The 14,514-nt window shown below is 41.5% G+C and overlaps 1 protein-coding gene across 1 annotated transcript; it reads right to left on the bottom strand.

The window, feature by feature from the left end:
* Window positions 1–2,350: 2,350 nt before the first annotated feature.
* On the bottom strand, window positions 2,351–10,761 carry TMCO2 (transmembrane and coiled-coil domains 2). The gene is made up of 2 exons (XM_027864411.1): window positions 10,537–10,761; window positions 2,351–3,047 (listed from the first exon to the last, which is right to left on the bottom strand). Exons 1-2 carry the CDS (start codon window positions 10,759–10,761, stop codon window positions 2,730–2,732), a joined length of 543 nt encoding a protein of 180 aa, XP_027720212.1. The 3' UTR covers window positions 2,351–2,729.
* Window positions 10,762–14,514: the final 3,753 nt, after the last annotated feature.

Raw genomic sequence — 14,514 nt, forward strand, 5'->3', positions numbered from 1 at the left:
AGCTATCTCTCCTAGCTTTGTATAATTGCAGTCCCAAAACCCACTGGTGTAGCATTCTCTCCTTATTAGTGGAGATGAATGCCCTGTGTCTCCATGTGGTGAGAGCTGTCCCCCTACATATAGCATGAGGCTATAGTTATGTGGCTCAAAGGTGGGGAGGATGAACATCTCTACCTAGAGTAGGCAGGAAGTCCCTCTATCCTTTTCCAAGGGAGACTTGAATTCCTGTCAGGAGGGGAAGCAAGAAATGGAGGGTAGAGGCTTGGCCACTTTAGAAGGAGATGGTCAATAAGCATTTATTAAGCACCTACTATGTGCTAGGCCCTGTGCTAAGCATTGGGGATATAAAGGCAAGAAACAGTCCCTGCCCTCAAGCAGCTTATAATCTAATAGACAATAAGAACATAAGCCATATCTTAGCATTGACTAATTGACAAAGATGTCCAGACCTTTGAATGGTTGGGACCTTTTCTGAATCTGCTCCAGAAAGGTAGCAGAAGCAGGGGAGGGGCGAGGATCTCCTTTTCCACATGGGGTCTTGACAGAATCACCAGGGTAGTTACTTGAATACACCATACAGTGAGCAAATTATACTTTACACTCCTTTGTGGGTTAAGTAATTATAAAATGACATAGTCTTCCTAGGGGTTTAAGGAAGGCAAGACAGAAGCTAGTGAAAGCTGCTAATGCCACTTTAGCCCTCAAGGATTATTTGGGATACTCACCAAACCTACACACAGACCACACTATTGTCACATTCTTAGAATAAATTTGATCTATCCACTCTATTCTGGGCCAGCCCCAATCTAGGCTAGCCCAACAATTTAGGCTCAAGAGTTAAAATACAGTAAGGCATCCATGGACCAAGAAATACAATAAAAACAATTTAACAGAGAAGAGATTAAAAGAATACAGTTTTTAAATTTATAAAGGATATCACATCAAACATTACTCACACACACACACACACACACTACAGTATCCCTATGGCAACTGACCATAGTAGGTCAGCAAAGTCCCATAGTAGGTCCCAAGCCCAATGGGATCTCTACTAAACCACTGGTTCCAACTGGCTCTCCACTGGGCCTTTATGCCTCAGGTGGCATGGATGCCAAATGGTCTCTCTGCTCCCTTACAGAACTACCCAGCCTCCATTGCTTCTGGAGTCCCTGTCTCCTGTGTGGGGCACTGAGTGAGGCTCCTGAGGAAGAAGACAGATCAAAGAGAGGTGGGCAGGGAGGAAGAGGAGGCTTCCCCAGGGGCCAGCCACAGTAGCCATGTGGTTGTGCTGGCTGCTTCTCCTTGGTGATAGCCTTGGCAGTAGTTCGGTGAGAACAGCATCAGCAATAGTGGAGACCTCAAAATGTCACTCCTACCACATACTACCACAGCCTAAAGACATGCCTAGTGGACTTGCCATCTTAATGAGTGTGGACTCTCATTTTAGCGTGGCTTTCAGAGTAGCATAGAATACCATAGCCCAGAACTCCCACTCCAGAGCTGAGGACTACAGAGAGAGCAGGCCTTGGAGACAGGAAGTTGGGTTTAAGTCCTCCCCTGGACACATAGTAGTTATCTGACCCTCGAGCAGGTCACTTACCCTGAATGCATCACCACTACCACTACCACTACCACTACCACTACTACTACTACCACTACTACTAGTTAGGCTTTATGAAGCCTTCTCAAGGCGTGCAAAGTCCTTTCCATGTGACATCTCTTTTGATCCTCACAAGAACCCTGTGAAGTAGGTACTATTATTACCCCCATTTCAGAGGAAGAAACTGAAGTTAGGTGACCTGCTCAGTCACACAGCTTGGGTCTTCTTGACCAGCTCCATCTTCCCTGGGTTATGCCATTGAGATGCCTAGACAACTTTCTTAAGTTTTTGTTCATCCTTTGTTTTCAAAGAGGACCAATGACATCACGGGTGATGTCTTGACTTGCTCTTAAATTGGATTTAAGTAAGGCACAAAGTAGTCAGCTTCACTCTCTCCTGCAGAGTCATTGGAGTCCAGTGGCAAGACAGAGGTCAAGACAACTGGTGATGGCCCACAGTGCAACAGGTGACCTTGGTCTTTCTAAATTAGGGTCTTCCCCAGGTCACAGTTTGTCTGTGGCCACACTCATTCAATGACTAAGGTCTAGGTAAAAATTCAGACAAAAGATGGCCCAGTTTACCATTCCAAAGATATTAATCTGGGTTGTTTAATTATTTTCTTAAGACAAAAGTTGCCAAGCAATTGCTTATCTTCCCTGGTAGAGGAAATTTCCTCAGCCACAAATTTGCTACACCAGCAGAATCACAGTTCTAGACCAAACCCTACATACCAAGTAGGAAACTAGATCCATATTCCATGGAATTTATTTACCTTTCCCATATCACTCTTTTCTCTCATCCAGAATGCCTCTTGTCCTCTTCTTCTCTACTAACTTCTATTTCTGGGGTTGGACCTCAGTAGGTGATTGATGCTTTGAACACCATTTTCTGGGGAGCCTCTTAATGTTTGTGGGTGCTGCTGCCACCTCATGTATGTCCCAGCCCCCTCTAGACCCCACCTCCATGGGAATCTTCTCTTTCCCTCCTAGGAAAGAGAAATAATCTAGTGCACGAACAGGCGGCTACAAAGCCAGATCAGGAATATGAGGCATTTTATTTGTACTCCACACGCCACTCAAGATGATAGATGGAGGCCTTTCTGGAAAGGGGTGGACTCCTCATCCTGGCTTCATTGTTCAGAAGTAGAGGTAAACCCAGAAGTGGGCAGGGGGCTCCGACAGTTCGAGCAGTTAGAAGAGGGCCTTGTGCAATTCTTGCCACCTTTGTAGGTCATGATCAAATCCTCCAGGTCCTTCACTTTACCCTCTACCATCTGAAGCTTTTGGAGGATTTTCTCCTGCAGGCTCAGGGTGACCAACATGTTATTGCTACCTTGACTAGTGGGGTAATGGCTTATTCTTCCACTGTTGTTGGACAATATATCTTGAAAAAGATCTGTGCCCTTCTTGTAAAGCATAAGGAGTAAATTAATAAAGATGATGATTTTCTAAAGGAAAAAAAAAACCCGTAAGTTGGTTACACTTATGTACATGAAAACATTACTAATCAACCCAATTCTAGTGAGGCTTGTCACTCAGCCTCTCATGGCCTTAACTTTCTCATCTAAAGAATGGGGATAAGGGTCCTAGTGCTACCCACTTTTTGTAAATCCTAGTGTTATATAAATAGTTATTAATTGGGCAAAACACTCTCTTATTCCGAATCTCTAGGGAATAGGGATTCTAGCTGAGTGTTTTCTCCCCAGGTTTTTCCCCTGGAGAAATCTTTTTGTTTCAACCCAAGGCATTATGTTTCCTTTAGAAATGCATTAGAGCACATCCTTACCCTATTCGGCACATGGTAGAGTAGAAATAACAATGAACTTGGAGATCTGAGGATTTCATCTTTTCAAGCCTGTTTCCCTATCCATAGAATATTGCAGTATCTTATGTCACCTACTTTACAGGCATATCATGAAGAAAGTGCTGTCTAAAGAAATCTTCAGGAGCTCCCTATTGGGTCTAGGAAAAAACCTAACCACCTACATGGACACTAAAAACTTTTCACAATCGCTGTAGCCGATCTTCCCTGGCTTACCGCACACCATTCCCTCCCGTGCATTCTGCATTCTAGCTGAACTGGCCTCCTTTCTGCTCCTTAAACTCCTACCCTTGTGCTGTGGCACTGGTTGTGTCCATTATGCCTGGAATGTACTTCCCCATCACTACCCTCTGCTTATTCACAACAATAACTGACATTTATACACTGCTTTTAAGGTTTTCAAAGTGCTTTGCAGACATTTATTTGTTTCTCCCAACAACCCTGTTGACAGATACTATTATCCTTCCTCTTTTACCGATGAGGAAACAGATTCAAAGAGGTCACACACTTGACAGTTAAGTGCCTATGGGAGTGTTGGACCCTATTCCTGACTCCGGGTCCAATCTTCTATATACCATGCCACACTGCAGGGCCGAAAGACACCTCAGAACATAGACTGTCAGAGCCAGAGGGAACTAACCCCTGATTCTTGATCAAATGGGGGAAGACAGCTTCCTGATTTAAGTCAGCTAGAGAGGGCAGTGAATACAGCACTGGACCTGGAGTCAGAAAGGCCCAAGTTCAACTCCCATCTTGGACACTTGTTGGCTATGTGAACCAGGGCAGGTCACTTAACTGCACTGTGCCACAGTTTCCTAAACTATAAAGTGGCTATAATAATAGCACCTATTTGCCAGGGTTACTGTGAGGATCAAATGAGATAATACTTGTAAAGCGCTTAGCACACAGTGCTAAGTCCTGACTCCGTCTAGGGCTCCGTCAGTGGCTAATACAGCACAGCTGCCTCTTAGAATCCCTAGCTTCCTCCAAGGTAATCCTCATGTGTCCTCTTCCACAGGGGATCCTCCCTGACTCCCACAGGGACTACGGCAATGGTTGGGTTGGAATAAGAGAAATGGAGGTGACCTCTAGGACAAGGGTGGCCAGAACATGAAATGTCATTCCATTTTTCACTGGGGACTAGGAAGCTGATCCTACATTAGAGATTTGCTTAAAAAACTGTTCAAAGCAACCTTAGAGTACAGAAGACCAAGCAGAATAGGGGCTCCAGCCAGGACCTGCCTCAGAAGGCAGTCTTTCAAACCAATACATGAGAGGCAGCCAGGTGGTGCAGTGAACAGAGCTCTGGCCTTGGAGTCAGGAGGACCTGAGTTCAAATCCAGCCTCAGACACTTAACAAGCTGTATGACCTTGGGCAAGTCACTTAACCCTGATTGTCTCACCAAAAAAAACCAATACATTAGATCAGATTTTTTTTTCTTCTTTGTCTTTAACTTAGTCATAGGGGCATAGATTTGGAATTAGAAATGACCTTATAGATCTCATCTAGGCCAATGGTGTCAAACTGAAGTAGAAACACACCCCTGCTGGACTTCATGTTGACTTGGAAAATCACAAATTAGCATTATCTAGATGGTATTATATTTTTTGGGCGGGGGGGAGGCAGCTAGGTGGCACAGTGGATAGAGAGCAGGGCCAGGAATCAGGAAGACTCATCTTTCTGAGTTCAAATCTGGCCTCAGACACTTATTAGCTGTATGACCCTTGGCAAGTCACTTCACCCTGTTTACCTCAGTTTCCTTATCTGTAAAATGAGCTGAAGAAGGAAATGGTAAACCATTCCAGTATCTTTGCCAAGAAAACTCCAAATAGGGTCAATGAAGAGTCCGACGAAACTGAAAAGACTAAACAACAAACTTTACTTTTGTTGTGTTAAACATTTCCTGACCGCATTTTAACCTGGTTCAAACTTCGAGGCCCAGGCCTGGAATCTGACACCACTGACTAGTGCCTAACATTCTTATTTTAAAAATGAGGGTACTGAAGACCAGATGGGTTAAGTGATTGGCTCACAGACACCATATAGGTATCATCTACTAGTCATGTATGGTGGGGAAAATGCCTCTTACCTTGGGGACGCTTAGGGTGTGATTATCCCTGAAAAGCAGAAAAAGGAACCCAAACTCCTTTCCAAGTCAGCCAAGAGCAGAGCCCGCAAGCCATACTCTCATCATACAAATCTTTCTAAGATGGCCCAGGAGGCTTCTAAGAAAAGCCTGTTGTGAACATTTTAGGATTACAGCATTAGAGAAGTTATCCGGCTCAGATGTGCCCCACTTATCTCCAGAACCAGATTAAAATGTAACTGGGAAGTGTTTAACAAAATAAGTAAAAATACAATACAATATAGATGTTAATTTGTGGTTTCCCCAGTCAGCACGTGTCCCATCATCCAGTTTCCTTTGAGTTTGGCACCATTGCTCTAGCCCATCCCTTCATTTTACAGATATGGAAACTGAGACCCAGAGAAGCTGTGACCATGTGCCTAGTATGTGATGAGAGTTCTAAAAATACACAGGCAGTTCAGTCTAACCTTGTGGTCCCACAGAATGTCTTTCATTTGACAGATGGGGATACAGAGGCCTGGAGAGGAGGTAATGACTTGGCCATCAACATGTTAAGAGACAGAGCCTTCACTAGAACCCTGGCCTCTGGACATACCGAGGATTCTCCACCACCCAGTGAATGCTGTCCCTTCTGCTCTCAGGGTTCTCCACCTCTTTTGTGTCACTCTGGTGAAGCTGATGGACCCCTTCTTAGGATCGTATTTTTAAATGGATAAAACACATAGGATCTCAAGGGAAACCAGTTCTATTGAAATACAATGATCTGCAAAATACTGTTTGATGTTATTTGAAATATCCAATATCTCAAATTATTGAAATATCCAATATTTCAATTCTGTTGAGATACAATATTTGAATATTGATTTGAATTTTAGAAGTTCACAAAGCCCAGGATAAGATCCTCTGCCTATACTCAGTCTACCAAATAAATTATTGCCTCAAATGCTCCCTTTTCCACAGGTGAACTCCAGCCTTTGCCCCTCTCCCACTGACTCCAGGACAGTCCTATTCAGACGAACTGAAAGCTTGGTGGCACAGAAGACAGTGCACTGGACCTACAGTCAAGAAGATCTAAGTTCAAATCTAACTCTCTGACATTCACTAGCTCTGTGACCCCAGGAAAATCACTTAACCCCTCTGTTCCTTAATTTCTTCATCTGTAAATGGGGATAATAATAGAATCTACTTCCCAGAGTTGTCGTGAGGATAACTTTGCAAGTCTTAAAGTATTATATTTGTTGTTCAGTTGTTTCAATCATATCTGACTTTTTGTGGGGTTTTCTTAGTAAAGATACTGGAGTGGTTTGCCATTTCCTTCTCCAGCTCATTTTTACAAATGAAGAAACTGAGGTAAATAGGGTTGAGTGACTTGCCCAGGGTCATACAGCTAGGAAGTATCTGACGCTGGATTTGAACTCGGGAAAAGGAGTCTTCCCAAGACTCCAGGCCTGGTGCTCTATCCACCTAGCTACCAAAAGCATTATATATAAATATATAAATGGTAACTGTTATACATACATATATATATATATATGCACACACACACACACACACACATATATATATACACATACACACATATATACATATTTTAATGCACACATACATATATACTTAAACATATGCACATATAAACATATGCATATATAATATTAAATATAAGTTATATATACATATAAAACTATATATAAATAACTAGCTGTTATTATCAACACCACCCATAATCCTCATCTAACGGGACCCCTGCTACTTTTACATTCTTTCTCTCTCTCTGATGAGGGGTTTTCTCTTACAGAAAATTAACAAAACTGATGGCTATAATCCCAAAGAACTTTCATACCCTTATCCAGGAATGTGAAATGAGAACTTGTTATCCTGGTCAAGTTATGGTTCATTCTGGACCTCACATTATAGGATTTGGAGAAAATCAGGAGGGTAACCAGGATAATGAAATTAGAGATAGGCCGCCAGATTAGAGATTGTTAGCTTGGAGAAGAGAAATCTATGATGAGCTGTCAGGGGCAAGAGGGTTTATTTAATTTGACCTCAAAGGTGAGAACTGGAAGCAAAGTTACTAAGAGCCAGATTTTTCACTCAAAAACTTCTTAACCTTCCAGCATTGTTCTAAAGTGGAATAAGACCCAGATTGTGAAAGGCCTTAAATATCAGGCTAAGGGATTTGTATTCTGTTCTACAATCTAGACAATGGAGAGCCACTGAAGAGGAGGTTCATGACAGCTGTGGCAAAACAAGGAGACCAATTAGATTACTGATGTTCCAGGTGAAAAGTCACAAGGCCTGACATATGACATATCTGACGTACGTGAATACAGACGAATCAATAGGTGCAAAAGATGAGGAAGGCTAGCTGATGGCTGGGCTAGTTAGGATGGCTAAGCTGAGGGAGAGGAAGGAGTAAAGGATGTCTCTGAGGTTAGCTAGGTAACAGGGAATGACATGGAGGTTGGTGCCCTTGACAGAATAGGAAAATCTGGAAGTGGGAATGGGAAGGAGGAGGATAATGAGTTCTATTTTGGACATGTTAAGTTTGAAGAATCCAAAGAAGGAATTCTGGGGGGAAGGGGAGACAGGGTCAGTGAGTGGGCTTTTTCCTGCCTGGGTTGTTTTTATACATGTACTACCATTTCTCTAGGAGGCCAGGCCTAGGACTAAAATAGTACAGAAAAATATTTATAGTTATACAATGATAAATGATTCTTTCTATTTGACAAATAAAGAAAATTGAAGCTCCAAGCAAAGTCGCTCCCAAGGTCACACACACACACAGTAAGCCACAGAGGCAGTACTTAAATCAGGTCTTCTAACGCCAAGGCTGGAGCTACTTCCATTGTGCAGAGGCTATCTGGCTTACTTAGGTCTTGCTTCTACGACATGTCTTCTTTCCCCTCAACCCCACCCCCTCCAGCTTCCCTACTTCTGGTATGGTACACAATCTTCCTAGTCATTCAGGATCAAAACCTTGGAACGATCTTTGACTCTCCCTCTGCCTCCCAAAATATAACCTCTTACCAAGTCCTTGGGGATTCTCATGTTTTCTTCTACTCCCATAGCTACTACCCTAGGTCAAGGTGCTTATCACCTCTCATCTGCACTATTACCTATGTCCTAGATGGTCTCCAAAATAATAATAATAATGATGCTACCTAACATTGACATAGCACTTACTGTGTTCCAGGCACAGTGCTAAGCCATTCACAATGATCTCATCTGATCCTTAAAACCATCCTGGAAGGTTAAATGACTAGCTCACATTGCTAATAAGAAGCTGAGGTTGGATTTGAACTCAGGTCTCCCTGACTCCAACCCTGGTGCTCTATCTACTGCACCACATAGCTACCCTGTTACTTTTTCCAAGTTTTTTTCATCCATTTGAAATTATCCTTAATGCCTTGTTTCCAAAATAATTTAATGAGCACGTTTGACTGTCACTCTGTAGACAAAGAGCCTTAAGTGGCTATCTTTTGCTAAAGGACAAAATACCACTTTTTAAAGGTCTCCACCACATGGCCCCAGTCTACCTTTCTTCATCTTAAAATTTAACATTATTCCTTTCCTGCACACTCCACATTCTTGCCAAATGGCGCTAAGTCCATTCATTTTAGCCACCCCATATGCTGGCAATAAATACATCTCCACATCCTTCCCTTCCACTAGGTCAGCTCAGGTAACACTTCCTCCATACGTAGGAGTCACAGATCTCTACACTTCCCCTTCAACCTCCTCCTCCTCAAATTTCCTAGAAGCACTTGATCTGAATCTTCCTTAGCCCTTACTCTGTTTTAGACTTATGTGTCATGAACTTCCTCTGGGGGACTAAAAATTTTTTTTTAATATCTCTAGCCCCCAGCACAGGCACTTTACCTGAACCCACAGCAGGCATTTGAAGTCTATTGAATTTGAATTTTGCAGGGGAAGCAAGATGGTGCAGTGGATAGAGCACTGGCCCTGGAGTCAGGAGGACCCGAGTTCAAATCTGGCCTTAGACACTTGACACTTACTGGCTGTGTGACCCTGGACAAGTCACTTAACCCCATTGCCTAGCCAAAAAAACAAAACCAACTAAATTTGAACTTTGCTCCAGAATTTTAAACATTGCAACCAACTTTTAAGTTCAGATCAACTTACATTTTTTAAAAAATCTGAACTTTATATTGAAGATTCTTTAAAATGCTGGCTTACCTTCAACTATTCCAAGTTCCCCCTGGACTCTTGTCCTAGGACCCTCATAGGACTCTTTGGCCATCTTATATTTGGGTGATTCAACTCAACTCTCCAGTTCACCTTAATTTGGACACACGTGCAACAATGATGGGGATGAAAATGACATTAGATTATAGCCTCCCTCATTTCAGAGGTGGAGAAAGGGGCAGGGAAGGGAAGTAAGGAAAGTCAACAGGCACTACTCAGTGTCTACTTACTTGAGCTGGGGGAAGCAGAGAGTACTAAGAACACTCTCAGTACCAAAAAATCATGACATCCCACTATTAAAAGGAATTTCAGAGGATTTTGAGTACTCTCATGTAAAGCATGAATCCTCTTTTATAACCATCAGTGATCTCACAGGTTACACTTGAAACAGGACAGGGGATCTCACTACCTCTGCATAGGAAGCTCCTCCTCATAACCAGCCTAGAATGTTTTTTTACTGTAATTTCTGCTCATGTAGCCCCTAGTTCTACCCTTTGAGAGCCTAGCTCAACCATTTAAGCCCCCATTCCCAATAAATCCTTAATATATTTGAAGACAGTTGTTATGTCCCATTCCAACAACTCTTTTCAACCAGACTAAATCTTCATTTCCTTCTATTGATTCCCAGTGAGTCCTGTTCTCCACCTTGGTCATATGACTTGGTGCAAATGCAAAAACATGCTACACATTGATTCTCTTAAGTGACCAGAGCTCATTTCTGAAAATACCAACCCAATTTAAAAACTCTTCAGACTGTTAATAGTAATTACATCTCTTGTGCAATTGCTTAAATTCCTCAGTAACATAAAAGAATATAACCTTAATTGACTGAAAAGTTCGTTTCCAAAAGGCATATGTTCCTACTAGCAGGAAAAAGGAAAGGATAATCCAAAAGATGGTTTGCCAGCTTGGACTTATGTATTCTGAAAGCCAAGAATCTGAATTCAAAATGAGATTATTCTCTTGCAGCCAGTTCCAAAGTGAGGTGAGAGAGAAGAATCCTGAAGTTTGAGCCAAGGGAGATGATGATGACATTTCACCCATATTGCAACTCCTGGAACTACATGTGTAACATGCAGGGAAGAACCTTTCATCAGAGGCCTTGGGAGTCCAGGTTTGTTATTAGCAGCCACAGGAGTGTGCCTGTCAGGTACAGGCTGCTCTTCAGCTTATGATGAACTGTGTCATTATGATGTCATTACCCCACAGGCCATTTGATAGGATGACCAAGTCAGGATATTATATATCTTTCTTTCCCTGTCCCTTCTCCAAATCATCCTATTGTCCTGTTACTCATACCAGGTAACATTTCTACAGCACTTTTAAGGTTTCAAAAGTTGTGTAGTGCAAAACTTGTCCAGGGACCTGGGTTCAAAACATGGCTCAGTCAGTTATGAAATCTCACACAAGTTAACCTCTCCTAGGACTCTTCACTGCATTTACAAAATGAGGGGATCAAGTTAAATCATCTCCAAGTCATTTCTGTACAGCATCTTCCAGCTCCAAACCTATAGTCTTAAATTTATTTTTATTACAACCCTGCAAAGTAGTGTATATTATGGTTAATTCTACTCTACAGAAGGGTATTACAGTGGATAGAGTGCTGAGCCAGATGTCACGAAGGTTCATCTTCCCAAGTTCAAATTTGGCCTCAGAAACTTACTGGCTGCATGACCCTGGGCAAATTGCCTCAGTTTCCTCATCTATAAAGTGAGCTGGAGAAGGAATGGTAAACCACTCCAGTATCTTTGCCAAGATAATCCTAAATGGGGTCATGAAGAGTCAGACATGACTGAAAAATTACTAAATAACTATTCTATAGTTGAAGAACCTGAGACTTTTAGAGATTGAACCATATATTCAAGTCATAGTAAACTGAGAGGTCCCCAATGCCAATCACGTCTCCCGATTTTCAGTTCTGCATTGTCATTCCCACCAGGAGACCAACAGGAGTGATCGTGGAATGGGATCCTTCTGTTGGGTTCAGTGAGATAGCACAGCATATAGTGATGGAAGAGAATAAGGAGATATATACAAGTTGGGCCCTCAAAATTTACTGCATTACCATTTAATACATCTCAATCTTTATACTTAGTCCTTTGTCAGTTGCTCTGTGAAGAAGCCTGAAACATAATCTTTGCTCATCCAGAGAACTCAAGGAAAGAAAAGATTAAAATGCATAGGAGAACAGGAAAATATACAAGTTATGTACTGTATGTTGGGGCAGACTGAGTTCAGAGAAGATGAAGATCAGTAAGGGTTAGAATAATGAAGGTACATTTCATAGACATAGGTTTTAAAGGCTGGATAGGGTTTCAATTGGTAGAATAGCATTGGGAGGGCAAGAGGAGGGATGAAGACTGGGGCAGAAGTTCATTTTATTTCACTGATGGCCAAGAAGATGCTCTCTGACTAGAAAATGCATGTTTGGCATGTAATATGGGACCAGATTGAAAGCCTAGCAGAATTTAGAATTGATGAGGTAGAAGAAAGTTGGTTTTTTTTAGCTTTGGGGTACGTGTGTAACATGGTAACACTGTTTAGGATTGTAATATATACATAGAGTGAATTGGAGGAGGGGGAATCTAACATCAGGAAGAATAAGTGACTCTTAGCTTTTTGCCTAAAAAAAAAAAATGAATGCTGGTGAAGGGTGAGAAGCTGATGTTTGGGACTAAACTAGATGCCAGATATTAGTATCTATAGGATATTATAGACCTGAAGTTAAAGGCAAAGTACAGGGATAGAATAAGAGAATATTGTCAGAATTAACTGAAGCCATGAACTGATAAGCTTTATAGGAGAGAGCCTGATAATAGGACAAACATTTAATAACTCCTTGCCTGTTTAGCCTAAGCAAAATGGTCTGTTGAAGTTTAGATGAAGTACATCTTGTTAAGTGATGCAATGTATTAACACTTTCCCCAAACAGGGATCAGTAGTTGAATATCTTATCTTAAATTTAAAATGACTTTGAAGTATCAAAGCAAAACTGAAATTGAAGCCATGATTCACAAGTTTATTGGCACTCAGGTGTAAGCAGCATTTCTGACTCAGTCCAAATAGCAACAACTGAGAATTATCATACTAAGATACAGGATCTGTCTGTGATGAACAATTAAGAACAGGAATCATCAGGAATGACTAAAAGCTCTTGATGTATGATCTCTATAGTTTTGACGTCAACCATTCTCTTGTACTAGGAACTTTATCTTGGCTTCCAAAACATTATTCTCCTTCTGTCAGGCCATTGCTCCTCAATTTCCTTTGCTGGATCATCCTCTTCCTCCCCATGAAGTGTGGGTGCACTCCAAGGCTATGTGCCTTCTTGACCCTCTATATTCTTAGAGAACTCATCAGCTACCACATATTCAATTAACAATTCTACACAGATGACTACCAAATCTTTATGCTCAATACTAGCCTTGAGCTTCATTCCCACATCATGTCTATTTGGATGTCTTGTAATAAATAATAAGCATTAAGCACCTATGGTACTTATGGTTCCAGGTACTCTACCAAGTGCTTGAAACACACACACAAAAAAAGTTAGATCAGGTCCCTGCCCTCAAGAAGCTCACATTCCACCAGGGAAGACAACACTGTGGGGTATGTAGGTATGGTTTTGGGAATGTATACACCTAGTTGTGAATGTATATACTTAGTTGTGAACTAAGGGGAATACTAAGGGACATAAGTGAGAAGGGCAAACGTCTGGAACTCAATTTGTTCAAAATGGAATTCCTATGTTCCAACAAACTCATCTCTACTTCAAACTTCTCTATTTCTGTAGAGGACACCACCGTCCTTTTAGTAAACCACTGTTTCTCAATCTGGGCATTAATCTTTGACTCCTCTGCTTTACTCCCATTCCAAATCTTGTCTTCTCTTACCTCCACAACTTTCATGTGTCCCTTTCCTTTCACTCATACCCTAGTTTAGGTATGTTATCACTTATTATGATAGCCTCCTAATTGTTTCCCCTACTTCTTCCTTCTCTCACATATTTTCTACTCCAGATATCAAACTTGAGCAAGCAGCACCTGATGGCCAAACCAGATTGAAATATAATAGGAAATCTTTCAACAAAATAAAAAAATTACAATGTAACGTTTTTCTAACATGCAGCAACCAGTACAGCTACAAATTTGACCACTCTGCTCTATACAACGTACAAGTTGCTATTTCCAAAACAGATGTGAGCGTATCACTCCTCAATTACAACAGTTTTCATTGCCTTCCTATTGCCACTAGGATGGGATACAAAATCTTTAGCCTGGTATTTAAAGTCCTGAACAATGAGGCTCCTACTTACTCTTTCCATTCTTATTTCATTAGCTGCTCCCAGTACTTGACACTACATCTCCCACCTCTGTGCATTTGCACAGTCCAAACCCCCCTAGCCCTAAATGCAGGACCATTCTCTCCCCCCACTTCCATCTTTAAGAATTTCTTGACTTCCTTCGGAACACAATTTCAGTGGTTCTGTTTAAATCCTTTATCAAATTCAGTAGTTGTCTATAACCTCTCTTTCCTTCTAGGAAGTATGGATGTATTTAGTTTGCACATATTTTCATTTACTTCTATGTATTTGACCTATCCCCAAAGTAAAATTTTAGATTGTTTAGGGAGATGATTTTCATTCATTTCTCTGTAGCCTCACTACTTAGCACAGTGCCCACCTTCCCATCCTCCTCTCAGCCCCAGTGTAAGTACTAAGTGTCGATCAAAATGAATATAGCACAATCTCGCAGTACCTTGTATTCAGAGAATGTCAGAGTAGGAAGAGACCTCAGA

This window comes from Vombatus ursinus, unplaced genomic scaffold (genome assembly GCF_900497805.2).
Source record: "Vombatus ursinus unplaced genomic scaffold, bare-nosed wombat genome assembly UNPS02014775.1, whole genome shotgun sequence".
NCBI lineage: Eukaryota > Metazoa > Chordata > Mammalia > Diprotodontia > Vombatidae > Vombatus > Vombatus ursinus.